Source organism: Triticum aestivum, chromosome 5D, assembly GCF_018294505.1.
Source record: "Triticum aestivum cultivar Chinese Spring chromosome 5D, IWGSC CS RefSeq v2.1, whole genome shotgun sequence".
Classification (NCBI taxonomy): Eukaryota; Viridiplantae; Streptophyta; class Magnoliopsida; order Poales; family Poaceae; genus Triticum; species Triticum aestivum.
This window is the reverse complement of record NC_057808.1, coordinates 10165776-10183235: the sequence shown is the minus strand read 5'-3', so window position 1 is coordinate 10183235 and position 17460 is coordinate 10165776. Positions and strand designations below refer to the sequence as shown.

The window sequence follows — 17460 nt, the reverse complement described above, 5'->3', positions numbered from 1 at the left end:
CATCTCTGTCAGGGAAGGTTGTCATGTTATATCCCTGCCGCCGACAAATGGTAAAGAATCTTGTCTGCTTGCTCAAACCTTCCTACAACACCTTTTCTCTACTAGTTGTAGGCCGGCCCATCTCCTTCCTCTTAGCCAGTGGCAATAATCCTACTAATTTATTCCTAGACTGATTAGCTAAATTGTTATGCCCATTAGCACCGTCACTCTGCCCTCTCTTATCTGCAATGACAATAGCCCCCCACTCTGCCCTCTCTTATCTGCAATGACAATAGCCCCCTCCGACACAGGTGGTTATTAACATCACCATTTTCAGCAAGCCCGTCCTCCAATCCTAGGTCATCCGTTATTTTAGCAGATGGCTGCATTTCAACCATACAGCTTTTGAAAAGAGATATTAGACGATCATAAGCTTCCACACTTGTGACACCCAGACGAACCAGTTCCATGGAATGAATATACATATTGAAATGCCTGAAGCTAAATGGATTTTTGTGTGCATGGTCTTTTTTGGTAATGCACAAGGTGTTGAGGATCTCCCGTGCATCCCGAGTTCATCATTTCACTATGTGCTTTTGCGGAATTCCCTTCACCCCTATGAAGTCCAACACCTGAAAACGGAAGCGACAATGCTTTTATGAGCAGCACTTCTCTCTCTGTTCTGCTTCTGTGTGTATGGCGGCATACATCTTCCCTTCCTCGATCTCCCTCACCTGGTATGCTCTGCATTCTTAAAAGAAATGACCAAACTGTTTGAACACTTGCCATGTGTATAACTTGCCGGCATGCCTTTTGATGGCCAAGTTATCCCTCATAAGCGGTCTACCCTGTTATGTGCATAATCAATCAATACGGTCCTCTTCTCATAATTTTCATCTTGACTCCCAGTTGAATTGCAGCCTCCTGTACTTCCTCACAAACAGATGCATAGGGAAGCCTGGTGGCACATATTCTTAAGCATATGGTTTGCGCTCGTCATTTTTTCACAGAAATCCCCCTTGAAATAATGCTTAGTCCACTTGTGCCTGATCTCATACAGCTGTGTCATGTATGGGTGAGTCAGCAAGTTGTACTTCTCCATCAGGAGTTTCCAAGCTTCCTCAAACTCATCTATTGTTAGCATGTGATCTAACAACTTTGTAAAATTCTTCCTGGAACTCGCTCTTCTTGGTGTACAAGGATCCCAACGATTCCTTTGCCTTCTTCAGGACATGCCCTTGCACCATCAGTGTGCGGTACTAGGCATGACATTCTTGATGCAACCTCCATTGCACGATTTTGGTCTGCACAGCAAGATCAAAAGGTTAATGTTGCTTATGTCCTAACAAGTATTGCAATACAGTGAAGCCACTATTTTTTTATGTAATTCATATGAACTCACCTGTCAGTTTTTCTTTTGGTTCAATAGCCCCCATCATCCTGGTAAATTCATCGAACACCCATTCAAAGCTCTCCACTTTCTCATCGCAAACCAATACCCCCGCCAATATTATGCTTGGGAAATGGTTGTTTCTCTCTCGAAACAGGCTTTCGCTCCCCTTTATAAATAAAGGCACCAATGGCCGAACTGATACAAAGTGGTAAGGAAACCCTCATACAAGCAGGTCCAAAGAAAAATAAAACGGCAATGGTCTAGTGGCACAGGTACCACTAAACCAACACCGAGCATTAAACCAAGAGACACCATCCCTAACACATAACACCCAATACTACTGGACAAGACCGGAGCCGAGCCGCCTGAAGAAACCACCGGTCACCAGGGTACCAAACAGACCGAGCCAACTCCGAAAAGGACCGCCTCACCGTAGAGGCAACCCCCTCGCTCCGGGCCATGGAGTGCCGCTCCTGCCAAGAGAAAGTAGGGACCGAGAACGGAGGCCACATTAACACGTCTATAGGATAGGAGAAAGCAGAGTCGAGAACGCGACATGGCAGGGAAATGCAAACCCTACGTCGTGTTAGACCTTTGAACCTGAGCATTGATAGTTGTGGATGACACTAGGAGAGTTGGGACAATTTTCGTTGGTTTATTTCTCACACAATGCCATGCCAACCTGAGGGGTTGGGGATACATACTTATAAGCTGCTAGCCAGCCAAGCATATGCTGAGATACTGCTAAGATGCTACTCTAAGATGCTATCCTAACTGCCAGTCCTTGATGGTCAGGAACTCTATCCTAACTGCCACAAGGACCATGTGCTGCAGCCCCACAACGACCCTAGTACACAGACCTATCCATCACGTCGTAGGCCATCTGCAACCGAGAGGGACCGAGGCTCCACGACGACGCCCTCAAGAGGGTAATGGCGCCAAACGCCACTGTCATCGAGTCCGAGAGGACGGACTAGGGCTTTCGCTCGGGAGCCCTAGGGCTTTCGCTTGGGACCCACAACAACGCCCCCAAGAGGGAAGCGACACCCATAAGTGCCACTGTTGTCGGTGTCGGAGCACAAAGCATTCGCTCAGACCCACACAACTGTCACTTGCGGACTCAAACGTGCCGACCCACCCCCTGAGGGGAGCCGTGATTTTTTCTGGAGTTGTAGACATTCCTCGTAGGTATGTTGAAAAAAAAATTGAATTGTCTAAATATGAAATTTTGGGATTGATCCTATGATCTCACCTAAAGGTCAGATCCTATACTAGTCCCCCCCTAGGGCAGTTGCTCGATTAGGATAGGGTCTCCAGCCTGGTGCAGGTGCACCAATCCTCACTCTGCATCAATTGAGTATACAAACACATAAGGCAGATTGCTTAACCCTTTTCAGTACATTTGTTTAATAATCAACTAAAGGCAAGTTGATTAATCCTCACTCAGATTACATTTTCTTAACTATGCCGTACCAATTCTTTTCAAGGTAACACAAGCATTGAAATTCACACTCTGATTATATTTTGTTAACTATGTTGTAGCACTTGTTTTCAAGGTAACAGAAGCATTCCAATTCGCGCTCTGGTCCTTCGTACTGTCACAAAGTGGCTGCAGTGTTCGTGGTCAGAAAATGCTAGTATCACAACCAAGTTGCTTAACCCTTTTCAGTATCAAAGTTCCTGACAGAATCATCTATTCTTGCAGCTACCTAGTTCTTTTTTCTTTTCCTTTTTTGCGGGGTAGCAGACCTAGTTCTGACTAAGAAGTGTGCTACCTCCATGTACAGCTACCATCATGAAATTTCAGAAATCTGTAAAACTACATACTGTCGTACCTTCAGGTCCAGCCATGGTCTTTAGGATTCATCTCGCCAGTCGACTGCTCAGACACACACACACACCATCCGCGGCCGCCACCCCCTGCGCCTCACAGATCTGCCCGTCGGCCTTCAGCTCCTGCATCGGCGACAACGTTTGCTCAACAAATGGTGGTTTGCTCACCGTATAATGCATTAACCTATTCCAACACGGTCAATCTGCTAGCGGGGAAGAAACAAAAATCAAATGAGAGCCGATACAAGTGCCTCAGATTCATACCGCACAATTAGCTGCATCAAGAACTCCCTCCATCTTCACCGACGGCGGACAGACTTGTGAGGGCCTCTTCCCAGATGAACTCTATCGCTAATGAAAAAATCGAGCAGACTGAGGTAGGGGACGAGTCCACCCAGAGTCCCAGACCGGCATCCCCGCATTTACTCTGGATCTGCCGCAATAACCGAAAGCATGGTTCCTGATCCACGGATCGGAAAGGGACATGACGTCATGAGCCACGGCTCTGGTTTTATCCGTCGACGGCGGACGTTTATCCGTCATGGTCCTGGTCCACATCGGCGTTCGTATATCAGTATTTTCCCATTTACCGACGCATCAGTCCATGGCCCGTGAATTAAATGCAACCTATCCGGATGCTCTACTCGGCGGCCCAGATTAAGAGCACATATGTGCTCGTGTGCAGATACATCACGTCCGACGACTTCTTTATTTAATGAGTATGGTAGTGGTGTACATGTCAATGAAAACTTGGCAACAAGTGGATCATCAAGCACTTGTGGACTTGGTGCCTTTTCTGACTATGATCGGTACGTGGAAAGCATGATCTCACATGAAGAGAAATCTGAATTGGAATTGTATTTAGCTGAATCTGCGAAGAGGTTGAATGAAAATGTCAATATCTTGGATTTTTGGAGTAAGCCTGCAGCTAGCTATCCGCAGCTAGCAAGAATGGCATGTGATATCCTTGCAGTTCTTGTGTCAGGTGTTGCTTCAAAATCTACTTTCAGCTTGAGTAAGAAGGTTATAACCCCGAACCGAAGCTCACTTAATTAAACCAAAGACGGTTGAGGCCTTAATGTGTTTGCAAGATTGGTATTGTTGCATGCAGAAAAAGAAGGTATGTGTTGTAACCTTGTCTGTTTCACATTCTTATTTGTATGTTTTGCTTGCAAATGATTATTAACCCAATCTATTGTTGTAGATAATAAGAGAAAGATAGAAGAAGTGATTGCGCTAGATAATGATGAAGATTCATCTTCGGATGAAGAGTGTAACATCTCTATTCTTTGTTCATGTCAATTGTCAAGTTGTACTTTATACAACCGCTAACTTTCTGCTCATTGCATCTTGTATAGTCCTTGCTAGAGTGCTAGAATGAGAAGAGAAGATTCAGAGAACGCATGGCGAGATGGCAGCCAGCCATCTACTAGTCTTTATTTTGGTTCCAGACTGTAATGATATTCATGCGCTTGTGTTTGTCGAAACTGAAACGTTTAGAACTTTAGATGCTATTGTGGAAAGTGGAACGTTTAGATGATGTTGTCGAAACTGGAACATTTAGATGCTAGACTGCTATTGTTTTGCTATAAAACTGTGTTGTCCTGCTGTCAAAACTAGTGTTGTTTTGCTGTCAAAACTAGTGATGTTTTGCTGCCGTTGTGTTGTTGAAACTAGTGATGTTTTCATGCTGTTTTGCTGTCAAAACTAGTGATGTTTTGCTGCTGTTGTGCTGTCAAAACTAGAGATGTTTTCCTGCTGTTTTACTGTCAAAACTAGTGATGTTTTGCTGTTAAAACTGCTGCTGTTTTGCTGTAGTTTAGTACCGCTGTTTGCTAGTGTTTACTGTCAAAACTTGTGCCGTAATGCTGTTCTTTTCCTTCTGCTTTTTGCTGGACAGATTTTCCTGTTGTTTTCATGCAGTTTTTCCTTACGTCGGGTCGTCGGGCTAGGCTTCGGGCTTTCGGGCTTTAACTCGGGCCTGGACTTGGGCGTAGAAAGAATTTGTTGAGCCGGGCCAAACTCGGGCCTGTCCCACAGACATCGGGTTGGCCCAGCCCGGCCCGATATATGGCCAGATATATGTTACATGTGCAACATAGTGTGCTTCATGTGTGGAGCACATTGCCACGTTGGGAGGACAAGCCATAATATACTACAATAGAAAATTTTATTTTACTTTGATTTAGAATAGCATGCTTACTTTTATTTCTAAAAATAATTTGAGGTTTATTTTTTATTTTGGTTCGGAGTAGTATAATTGCTAGAAAATGAGTATTTCATTGTGGAATTCTAAAATAAACTAAGACCCTTTTTAAGTACATGTCAATCTGCCATTCTTGCGCTGCACAGGAGTACACTAAACAACCATGTGAAGTACACATATGTTGTTTCGAGGAGCACAAGTTAGTTCTGGACGGGAGTACTAGTTGCGCTTGAAGAAGTTCACTGAAGCCTATAAAAATGGATCTAGTTTTGAAGATTTTAACGCGAGGCATGTAATGGTGTAAATGGTCCACACTCGGTTCAGCAGATATTCCATTTTAAAATCGGGTACATGAAGAACACACAAACCACACTTCTCCTCCTGTGAGAAGAAACCAACTAAACTCTGATGGCGATAAGAGACGCACATGAGTAGCGACATTTATTCCCATTAATGATTTTGATAGTCCAGATGGCAACCACCTATAATGGCTTTCGTAACATACAAAAAAAGCTTCACAAGCACATATGTTTCAAGCAATGCAGATAAACTTTCAAATTCTTTCTCATGATTTGAATGAAACCGTAACAAACACACAAAACACGCAAAATGGTAGCATGGGTCAAAGCATACGCCTTCCACCTACCACGGTCCATACAGAGCGCTCCTCCTTTGGAAGGCAAAGACAACCATGCCATGGTGGCAGAGCTAACCTTAGACTTGATTTGGCGGTGCAGGAGCAATAGCGTTGCGGCCGTCTTTAGATGTTCTTGGCACCAGAGGAGGATTATTGCCAACGTATGCTTAGTAGTGGTCCTTCTTCCGAACTAGGCGGTATGAGGCAACCTCAAGGGCGGCAACTACAAGAAACAAAAACGTCGCGATCACGAAAATTCCGACACCTCCGACAATCCTAGCATTCCCAACAGTTTTCTTTGCAGAGCCTTCAAACCCTAACATGGCGCCTGCCAGAAATAGTAGCACTGCTATGATCGCAAGGACCCTGAAAGTATAGACGCATGGCGTAGAGCCCATATTAATTATACAAGTTAAATGAACAACCAACCAAGTAGATATAGATTATGTATTAAAGTTCATTTTTCAAATTCCAAGAGAAATGATAAAAGAACAATGAATTCTAAAGCTCTTGGGCCACGCCACCACATAGCGCACCACGCCATTAGACTAGTATTAATTGTAGCATTAAATTTAATGACGATATTTTCCTTGATTAGCGACAAAAAGCAGCCGGATATCGAGTTGTGAATAACCAAATTATTTATATACCATGAGATGATGAAGAAGACCGCCGCGGCGATGCGCTTGGCCCCCTTAGTTCTCCTCCACGCCCCACAGCAGCAGATGGCCACGCTGGCAAGAATCTGCGTCATCGACGCCAACACGGCCGCTACCACGCCGCATGTCATCGCCGGCGATCGCCGGTACGTAGAGAACTCACCACGGTCATCTTGATGATGTTTCTGCATGAATGAACACACCGTTAAGAAGGATCAACAATATTATTATCAACTAGATTATGCTTGGCCAAAGTTTTTTATTTTGAAATCTTGGCCGTAGGTTAGAGTGAGAAAGAGATAGCATCTGGCAGGTTACAATGACAAAGACATAATATCTAGCATGCGATGTGTGTATACCAGCGCCAAGAGAATCGCGCTGATGACTCCAAACACGATCGTCATCACAGCGAGGATGCTGGTCACCACCATGATACCTTTCTTCCCCATCGATGATCTCACTACTAATCGGAGCAGATGAGTTAAATAGTGCATTGCCACACGCATATAGATAGACAGAGATGAACAAGTGCATGAATGCAAGTATTCGCAAAAACAAAAAAAAGTATAAAGTCGGTAAATGTGTAATTTAATTAATTAAACTTCCTAAGATATATGTGATTCAGTTGCATGTAGCCAAAAATCTGTCGAGGATTCACGCGACTCCGAGTGGAGCGGTGTCAAGAATTCCCACCCCACCAAGCATGGCGAAAACTCTGAGTTCTGTGTAGTGGTGTCTTTGTTGCCGGCCTTTATGGGCAAAGACCGTGCTTCTGTTTTTATTGGTCAGAAAACAAGGATTAGTGTATTGCCTACTGATCCTACTAAGGCTGGTTGTAATGGGGAGTATCATATATTAGTATCATGCATATGATACTAGTGTATGATACTACATCCGTAATGCATAGTATCATATGTTGGTATCATATAGGACTATATTTATTGTCATGCATGACACAAAGTAATACATCATTTAATATGATATGGTATCATGATATGATACTCAAGCTCTTTTTCTTCATTTAATTCTATACCACCTCATCAAAATTGTTTAGTTGACATGGATGATACTACCTATAATACTCCCATTACGACCAACCTAATGTGATGTTTGTTCTGTGTTTGCTGTAATCATGGGTCGTGCTGCAGAAAAGAAGACTACAAGGCTTGCTTAGTGAGATTTCTAAAAGACTCTGCCCTGTGGTGGGAGAAGTCTCCAAACGTTGGCATGGATGTGGCCCTGCTGTCCGACTCTGTTGATTTTGATAGGATAACATTGTGTCAAGATGATTGTTGTGTTTGGTTGCTTCATGTGGTAGTTTGGATTATGTAGTCACTCACATCCCATCCTGTAGATGTGGTTAAGTATCTAGGGAAGTATGGTCGCAATGGGTACTTGATGTGCTTGTATTGTGACTCCATTGTCGTAATGAAAATGGAGCTGTGTAGCCCCTTCGATAAAGGAAAAAAGCATGGCGGAGACAAGTGAGGTTGCAGCTCGCAAAAAACCACACTTAAATCAGCAAATAGTGATCAACATAGAGGCATCACGAACTAACACATTTTGGGTATAAATAGGACTGAAACCAATCTCCCCGGGTACTAAGCTACTCCCTCCGCTCCGAATTAGTTGTCACATTCTATATATTTATGCGACAAGTAATTCAGGACGGAGTGAGTCTATCTATTTCTGTGGTAAGTAACTCGGAATGGAAGGATTAGCTGAACAAGAGGAGGAGCAGAGGAATCTTTACGTTATAGCTCCAAGTCGACGGGAACCGGCCGAAATCAAGAAAGTGACCGCCGAACCCTACACAATGAAGCGTCCAGCAAAATAAGAGGGAGGGAAAACACGGCCTAAATGCCTGGAAGCACGAGCGCACGGGGAGAGAAGGGAAGAGGCGGACAGCCCATCTCGACCAATGAAGCGTTGGAGGAAGCAAACTCGCCGGGGATTTGAACGGAAACCAAACGTTTTGGGTGCAGGGAGCCAGAGCGAGAGGGGTGATGGATATGAGAGGAGTGAGAGGGCCTTACTTGTCCGTGACAGATTTTCATCTAGTAGTGTATGTGATGCAGGGTCCATACTACCACATGAAGATGCGTACAAAGTACCACATGACAGATTTTGGCTGGCTTCGCACTCTGAGCCGACCACCGGAGACAAGCACATTTGTGCATACAGACGTGATGATGCACTGCACGCGTGTAGGGACCGTCGTCCGGTTCACCATCAACGTCGACGCGCGCGGTCGACATGCCTTGATGTGGCCACACACACCAAAAGTTGATGTCGACTGGAAAACACGAGATTCACTTATTTTTCCGCCAAATTAAAGGGCAGAAGCCGAGTTGGACACTCATAGGAGAGTACGAAAAATAGAAATTACGGACGTGCTCAAAGCGTCGTCGCTCTTGCTGATCCACACAACACAAACCACAGTTCGAGGGTAGCTGGGAAGTGAAGAACATCATACGGAAACCAACATGCGAAGCAAATTTTCTATAAAAACGCATTTGAAATTTTCAAAAAAAAAAGGGATGGTAAGAGGATGATGTTCTATTGTCATGTGAAGTTTCAAGTAAGAACATATTACGGGATGCAAGCCATGGAAAAGACAAATTGGGATAGTGAATAGTGTCATTACTGTTGGCACTATTCAATGTTAATTTTGTCTTTTTCATAGATGACATCACGTAATGTGATTGAATTTAAAATTTTGCACGGCGATAGAACATCATCTATGTTAACCTCTTTTTTTTAGATTTTGCCAAAACTTCAAAACATCATTTTCGCATGCTGATTTTTATCTGTTTTCACTAAATGTTGGTTTCTGAACGATATTTTCCCGGCCGGAAAGTGGCTCCTAATCCCGTCGGGAGAACTAAACTAGCAGAAAAAGAGGAGTCGATGGATGAACAGAGGAATCTTACCTGGACGAAGCGCAGCAATATAATGGCTAAGGGATCGGTTACTCGGGAGGAACCAAAACTCGCCGGAGATTGGGACAGAAACCTCACCGGAGCAGTACGGTCTTGGATTGGTTGTGGGGGAAGCAGGGTCCGCGGGCGAATGGATTCCAAGTTTTATTTGCCTCGGAGTCCATCCACTATATATCCCCGGCCGACACAAAAATAAGTGGATAGCAACTTATCTCGATTTCGTGACTCACGTACGTTTTCGGAGCGAAAGAATCAGAAGCGGACACGTACGTGCGGCCTGTCGACCGCTTCCACTAGCCAGTAGAAAGTTCAAGGATTGCATGAGGTGCACATTGTATGGTTGGTCGCAATTTCTTTATGCGAACTCCGATTTTTATGTTTTTGAGCTCGTTGGATTACTAGCGAAAAGCCTGATGCGTTTGAGTTCATAGATTTTGAAAAAAGTTCATCAATTTTGAAAAGAGTTCATCCCTTTTTTCTAAGTTCATCGCATTTGAAAAAAAGTTCACAAACTTGAAAAAATGTTCACAAATTTGAAAAAAAATCATCAGAATTGAAAAAAGTTCATCGAATTTGGAAAAAGTTCATCAATTTTGAAGAGTTCATCCCATTTTTAAAAAAAAGTTCATCGCATTTGAAAAAAGGTTCACACACTTGAAAAATTGTTCACAAATTTGAAAAAAAAATCATCGAATTTAAAAAAAGTTCATCGAATTTGAAAAATAGGTTCACGAATTAAAAAAACAGCGCACTGAAGAAAACAAAGAAAGATGAGAAAAAAGAAAAAGAATAAAAAAAAGAAAGCGAACTGAAGAACGACTAAAAAGAAAAGAAAGAACCAACTAGTGCATTCCGGTCGAATGCCCTGGTGGCTACAGCCGTGCGCTTGCGACGAAGAGGTCGCCGATTCGATTCCCCATCGCCTCACACTTTTTGCGTTTGAAAACCAAGAAAAAAGAACGGAACAGGTCGGCCCAAAAAGAACGAAACGGGTCAGCCCAATTTGAAGCGCCTGCAAGCGTCAGTTGGCCAACCGGCGCATATGCGCCAAATAGGATTTTGGAAACCAGGAAAAAAGAACGGAACGGGTCGGCCCAAAAAGGAAACGGGTCGGCCCAATTTGAAGCGCCTGCAGGCGCCAGTTGGCCAACCGGCACATATGCGCCAAATAGGATTTGCCTTGATTTGGTGCCTGGAACATCTCCGGTTTGACCCCTAGCTTGATTCTTTTGATGTCCAAGTCCATAAACACATCAAGGCACCTACAAAAGACCACAAATCAAAGCAAAACTAATAAAAAACAAATAAAAATAAAGTGTGCAACGAACTTGGTAAAACAAGTAAATACTGAAAACTATTCATTAGAGACATGAATAAGCGCTAGATGAGTATAATCTGAGGAATTTTGGCACTAGAATATACTCTACAAAGTATGCATAAAATCCACTCGCTAGCTGCCGCGCTAACCACTCGTCGCGGATACAGTGACGGAAAGTCGGGATCGCTCCTGCATCCGGACAGTCGACTATCTGGTTCTTTTTAGTTATGAACCGATTCCAGAACTTCTTGGCCGATTCGCCAGGCTGTTGGATGTTATGGCTGAGGTCATCGGCATCCGGGGGACGAACGTATGTGCCCTGAAAGTTTGCCCTGAAGGCCTCTTCTAGCTCCTCCCAGCTTCCAATAGAATTCTCGTGCAGGCAGTTAAGTCAATGCCTTGCCCGCCCATTAAGCTTGAGCGGCAGGTATTTACTTGAGCCATGTGGATGTAGAGAAGGAAATCATCGATCCAGATAACCGGGTCAGTGGTTCCCTCGTATGATTCAATATTAACGGGTTTAAACCCCTCCGGGAACTTATGCACCATGACCTTATTTGTAAAACATATCGGATGGGTTGCCCTCGAAAACGAGTGATGTCGTGTTGGAGGTCGAATGCCGTCTGAGCACGTGTTTTTTCCCGAGCCCTTGCATTCCTATCAAGCCATGCTTCATAGCCAGCCCATCCAGCTGGAGCGTGTTCACTTGATCCGTAAATGGACCTTGTTGGGACGGGATTTGCATTTAACTTTCTTCATAAATCGTCAGGCTCAGCTAGTAGTATTGGTTCTTTCCCTGGACAGCGATCTATGGGGGGATTTTGATTCCCTCTGATGGGACTATCTCATCTGCGAGGAGGACGATTAGGCTCTTCAACCTAGTCGTGCTTGCTTTGATAGCACGTTGTTGGCGACTTTGTCGTTGAACGCGGGAAGTAAGCACCGACATGGGTAGGTTTTGACTTTGTCCTCGCGCCGTAACCCAAAGTATTACTCGGCTGCGAGGACCTCGACCCACTTATCATTGAGCGTATTCTAATCAGCTTGGAGCTATTGATGTTTCATTTTCATACTTCGAGCGGTGGCAAGCCGCCACTGAAATCATTCTTGCTCGTATGGGTCCTCGGGGACGATGAAATCGTCGGGTCCGAGACTGATATTGTCCTCGGATTGGGGGAGGTAATTGTTATACTCCTCATCCTCGAGGTCTTCAAGATTCTCCTCATTGGATATCCCTGCGGGGTCATTGACATGATCGGGCGTTGCGTGACCGACATTACCCTAGTCCTCAGCGGCTTCTTGCGTAGCGCTATTATCAGTGGCATCTATCTTGTTGTTCCGGCTTGCCCTGCCTCTACTAGCACTCTTGGACCGCTTCCGGCCACGTCCGCACTTGGGAGGATCGGGTTTCTCCTCCCCATCCTTCTTAGGGGTGTCTACCAAGGATTGTGGGTCACCTCGCTAGGGACCCCCTAGTCCAGGACACCATAGTACCCCCATCAAGACTGCTATCCTAAGATCCACGTAATGACTTGATTCGGGGCGAACTTTTTATGCGGCCGAGATGGCCGGTCCAGTCGGCATGAAGCACGATGTTGTTGAACGCGAAAGACTGACCGGGGACCAGGATGTCACCGCAACCGATGTTGATGTTGATCTGGAGATGAGCCATCGATCCTTTTTTACCACACAACTAGAACTGTATGGGCCACCAACGTTGGTACTAAAACAAGCAGATCTCGGGTAGGGGGTCCCGAGCTGTGGATCTGGGAACAATGGTGAACAGAAGACAAGGGAGACAGTGTTTACCCAGGTTCGGTTCCTCTCGAAGAGGTAAAACCCTACTTTCTCCTTGATTATATAGATGACGGAGTATCAAGTACATGTTGATCTACCTCGAGATTGTATGTTGTGTTAAACCTAAGGCTAGTAATTGTGATTTTGTCTTCTACGGACTAAACCCTCTAGTTTATATAGGCTCTAGGGGTATTTAGGGTTACACACGGTCGGTTGCCCCCTAGGAATAAACATGCCGATATATGGAACTATCCTTGAAGTCTACGTCAAGTCTTTGGTAGTGTCCTTCTTGATCACGACTAGATTTGAGGCCTCTGGAGTCCTCCCTGAGATAGGTGGGGCCATAGGCTCGACCCAAGGATTGTGGATCACCTTGGTGGGGACCTCCTAGTCCAGGACACCGTCAGTCCGGTAGGCCTCGCTATTTGCTTCTTCGGATGACCCCCCCCCCTCCCGGGTCCGTCACCCCTGCTACGGCGTTACCGCTACTTGCGGCTGCTCTCGCGGGTCTTGACTCGGTGTCACCACCACCTGCGGCTGGTTACATGGGTCCTCTCACATGCGCACGCGCGGGGGTCTTTCGTCCGAGTTCGCTGTACGCTTCATATGATTATGTCTGCACGGCGTCCACTTCCGTGCCTTTGCTCTTGCCGGCCTCTGCCCAGGCGGCACTTTGCAACCCTCTTTGGTTCGCCGCAATGCAGGAGGAGTTTGATGCATTGGAGAGAAATCGGACTTGGCAGCTTGTCCCACGACCCCGGCACACTAACGTCATTACCGGAAAGTGGGTAAAGCTCCGACTAGATGGTACAATTGACCGCTATAAGGCGTGTTGGGTGGTTCATGGCTTCCGACAGCGTGCAAGCATCGACTTCACCAACACTTTTGCCTCGGTTGTCAAACCAGGGACGATCCGCACTGTTCTGCAGCTTGCGGTGTCTCACGCCTGACCAGTGCACCAGATGGACGTCTCCAACGCCTTTCTTCATGGTCATCTCGAGGAGCAGGATTTCTGTCAGCAGCCCACGAGGTTCGTTGATACGGTAGTACCTGCTTTCGTGCTCCTTATATGGGCTCAAGAAGGTTCCACGCGCCTGGTACCAGCGCATCGCAACTTTCTTCACTGACCCGGCTTCCGCTCTACAAGCTCTGATGCTTTGTTGTTTGTCTATCGCTAGGGCATGACACAGCTTATCTGGTCTTCTTCGACGGCTCACTGATAATCTTTGGGCCGAATTTTCCATCAAGGACTTGGGTCATTTGCACTACTTCCTCGGGGTCAAGGTGGTGTTGAAGGAAATATGCCCTAGAGGCAATAATAAAGTTATTATTTATTTACATATTTGATGATAAATGTTTATTATTCATGCTAGAATTGTATTAACCGGAAACTTAGTACATGTGTGAATACATAGACAAACAGAGTGTCACTAGTATGCCTCTACTTGACTAGCTCGTTGAATCAAGGATGGTTAAGTTTCCTAGCCATAGACATGAGTTGTCATTTGATTAACGGGATCACATCATTAGAGAATGATGTGATTGACTTGACCCATTCCATTAGCTTAGAATTTGATCGCTTAGTATATTGCTATTGCTTTCTTCATGACTTATACATGTTCCTATGACTATGAGATTATGCAACTCCCGAATACCGGGGGAACACTTTGTGTGCTACCAAACGTCACAACGTAACTGGGTGATTATAAAGGTGCTCTACAGGTGTCTCCGATGGTACTTGTTGAGTTGGCATATATCAAGATTAGGATTTGTCACTCCGATTGTTGGAGAGGTATCTCTGGGCCCTCTCGGTAATACACATCACTATAAGCCTTGCAAGCGTTGTAACTAATGAGTTAGTTGCGGGATGATGTATTACAAAACGAGTAAAGAGACTTGCCGGTAACGAGATTGAACTAGGTATTGAGATACCGACGATCGAATCTCGGGCAAGTAACATACCGATGACAAAGGGAACAACGTATGTTGTTATGCGGTTTGACCGATAAAGATCTTCGTAGAATATGTGGGAGCCAATATGAGCATCCAGGTTCCGCTATTGGTTATTTACCGGAGACGTGTCTCGGTCATGTCTACATAGTTCTCGAACCCGTAGGGTCCGCACGCTTAAGGTTTGGTGACGATCGGTATTATGAGTTTTTGTGTTTTGATGTACCGAAGGTAGTTCGGAGTCCCGAATATGATCATGGACATGACGAGGAGTCTCGAAATGGTCGAGACGTAAAGATCGATATATTGGATGACTATGTTCGGACACCGGAAGTGTTTCGGGAGGTTTCAGACATTTACCGGAGTACCGGGGGGTTACTGGAACCCCCCGGGGAGTATATTGGGCCTAATGGGCCTTAGTGGGAGAAGAGGAGGGGCGGCCAGGGCAGCCGCGCGCCCCCTCCCCCTCTAGTCCGAATTGGACAAGGAGGGGGCGGTGTCGTGGTTCTAAGTCTGACAGTAGAATGGGGGGTAGGGATGTAGAGGCAAGATCCTAGCTATGGAGAAGCTGTACGCACGAGTTTTAGGAGTTCAGGCCCTTCTCGGAGGAAGTAACAGCCAACATCTCGGAGCCCGGAGGCGGTCGACTGGATTATATGCGTGTGTGTTACAGGGGGTGCGAACCCTTGTGCATGTGGAGGGGGGTGGCTTATATAGAGTGCGCCAGCACCCCGGCCAGACCACGTTACAAGGGATTTAAGGTACATCAAGAGGGGGCGTTACTGGTAACGTCTGTAATAAAGTGTTATAAATGGCTATTAAGTCTAGGAGTTAATGCTCGACCGTTGCTGTGTAGAGTGACTTTAGGTCTTCTGTCCGTCGAGTGTTTCTTGTTACGGTCGAGTGATCTTGATTCCTCCGAGTGGAAATGTTTCTGGTCGAGTGGGTGATGGTACCCCTCGAATGCTTCTGGCTTTAGAGTGATGTCCTTGGGGAAAGTATTTAGGTCAGGCCTGTGACCCTACCCTAGGCACATGTCCTCATCATTAGCCCCCGAATGGATCAGGGTTTGAGTGGAGAAGGAGTTGAAAATACTTCCGACTCATTTTTCGCGCTTCGGGTGTATCTTTGTTTGGATCAACGAACCGAGGTGGTGACACCAACTTCTTTTTCAGTCGCCTTGATCCATTCCTGGTTTTGTCGAGTGAACTTTTGCTGGAAGAGGTCCGAGTGCTAATGTGGTGGAGATCTTCCGTCTGACAAGTTGTTCTGCTGTCCGCGGATCTCGCAGGATTCGAATTTCAGGAAGCGCGCGGGGCGGAGGAGGCCGCAGTAATCGGGCTGGATAAGGCAAGGCCGCCTCGATTCCTGCATCGCCTTTTTTGCCACGTATCGCGTGCGCGACTGTTGCGGGATTTGATAAGATTGCCCGGGCCTACAGGTCAGTCACTCGGAAGCAACCCCATATAAGGCGCCGGACCGGGGTTTTTGAACAGTGTGTCCTCATTCTTCTTCTCTCTTCTCAGTTTTCCCCACTGCGCCTGCTCCTCCTCCAGCGCCGCCGCTCCGCTCAAGCTCCGTCCGCGGCGATGGGGAAAGAAAAGACGGTGGCTCTGGAGCGCGCGAAGAAGGCGACGGTGAAGGCGAAGGGGAAAAAGTCCAGCCGGGGCGGATCCTCATCGCGGTCCGGTTTGCCGCGTGGCTGGATCCAGGGCGACTGGATCCGGTCGATGATCAGTCAGGATGACCTCGACGATCTGGCGGAGGAGGGGCTGATTCCTCACGGATCGGCGCGGCTCCCGGAGGATGAGACCGAACCTCAACCGCGGGAGGGTGAGTGCGTCCTCCTCGCCACTCACGTCGACCGTGGATTTTCTCTGCCTCCGCATCCTTTTCTCCGGGCTTTCTTGAATTTCTTTGGGGCACAACTTCATCACTTTTCCCCCAACACCATCATATATGTCACTGCTTTCGTGTCTCTGTGCGAAAACTTTTTGGGTTATCGACCACACTGGGGTCCCTTCAAGCACATTTTCACGTGTCGCTCCCAGTCGGTCAAAAAGGCCAACCCGAGTGACGAGAGGACGCAAGTGATCCAGATGTGTGGGGGTCTTGGGATTCAGATGAGGGGTAAGAGCTCTTTCCCAACCATAATTCTTCCTGAGTCAGTACGAGGGTGGCAGTCGACCTGGTTTTACTGCAAAGACCAGCCGACTCCAGGTCAGTCGACTGGACTTCCTCCTTTTTCTATGGCTCGCGTAGAGAAGCCCTCCGCCTTGAAAGTGACTTCAGGGGAGAAAGCGGAGGTGAAAGTGCTGGTTGAGCGAGTGGTCTATCTCATCCGTGAGGGTGTAACTGGAATGGATCTGCTGGAAGTCTTCCTCAGACGACGCATTCAGCCACTTCAAGCCCGCGACCATCCGATGTGGATGTATTCGGGCATTGAAGATTCCACTCGGGTGCACCCTGAAGAAGTCGACGAGGATACGGTGGAGAAGTGGTTGAGGAGTATCACTGGCAACAAGGATAACCCCAGAGGAGCCAGGAGAATCCCTCCACTTGACCAATCCTACGAACCAGACAAGGTCCGATTCTGAATTACCGAGTGTCATCTTGATTTAACATGCAACTGTTTATGCTTCACCGACTGACTTTGTCTTGCTTGTTTTCTTCTAGGCCCTTACTGAAATGTATTCGATGCCCAACGGAGAGCAGGAGCAGGACCCGGAGGGGGAGGCAAGCGGAG

The 17460-nt window shown here is 46.4% G+C and overlaps 1 protein-coding gene across 1 annotated transcript; it reads right to left on the bottom strand.

Moving 5' to 3' along the window:
* Positions 1-5881: 5881 nt before the first annotated feature.
* Positions 5882-9779, bottom strand: LOC123119107 (uncharacterized). Its single transcript, XM_044538790.1, has 4 exons — positions 9641-9779; positions 7067-7167; positions 6699-6892; positions 5882-6414 (listed from the first exon to the last, which is right to left on the bottom strand). Exons 2-4 carry the CDS (start codon positions 7154-7156, stop codon positions 6216-6218), a joined length of 483 nt encoding a protein of 160 aa, XP_044394725.1. The 5' UTR covers positions 7157-7167; positions 9641-9779; the 3' UTR covers positions 5882-6215.
* Positions 9780-17460: the final 7681 nt, after the last annotated feature.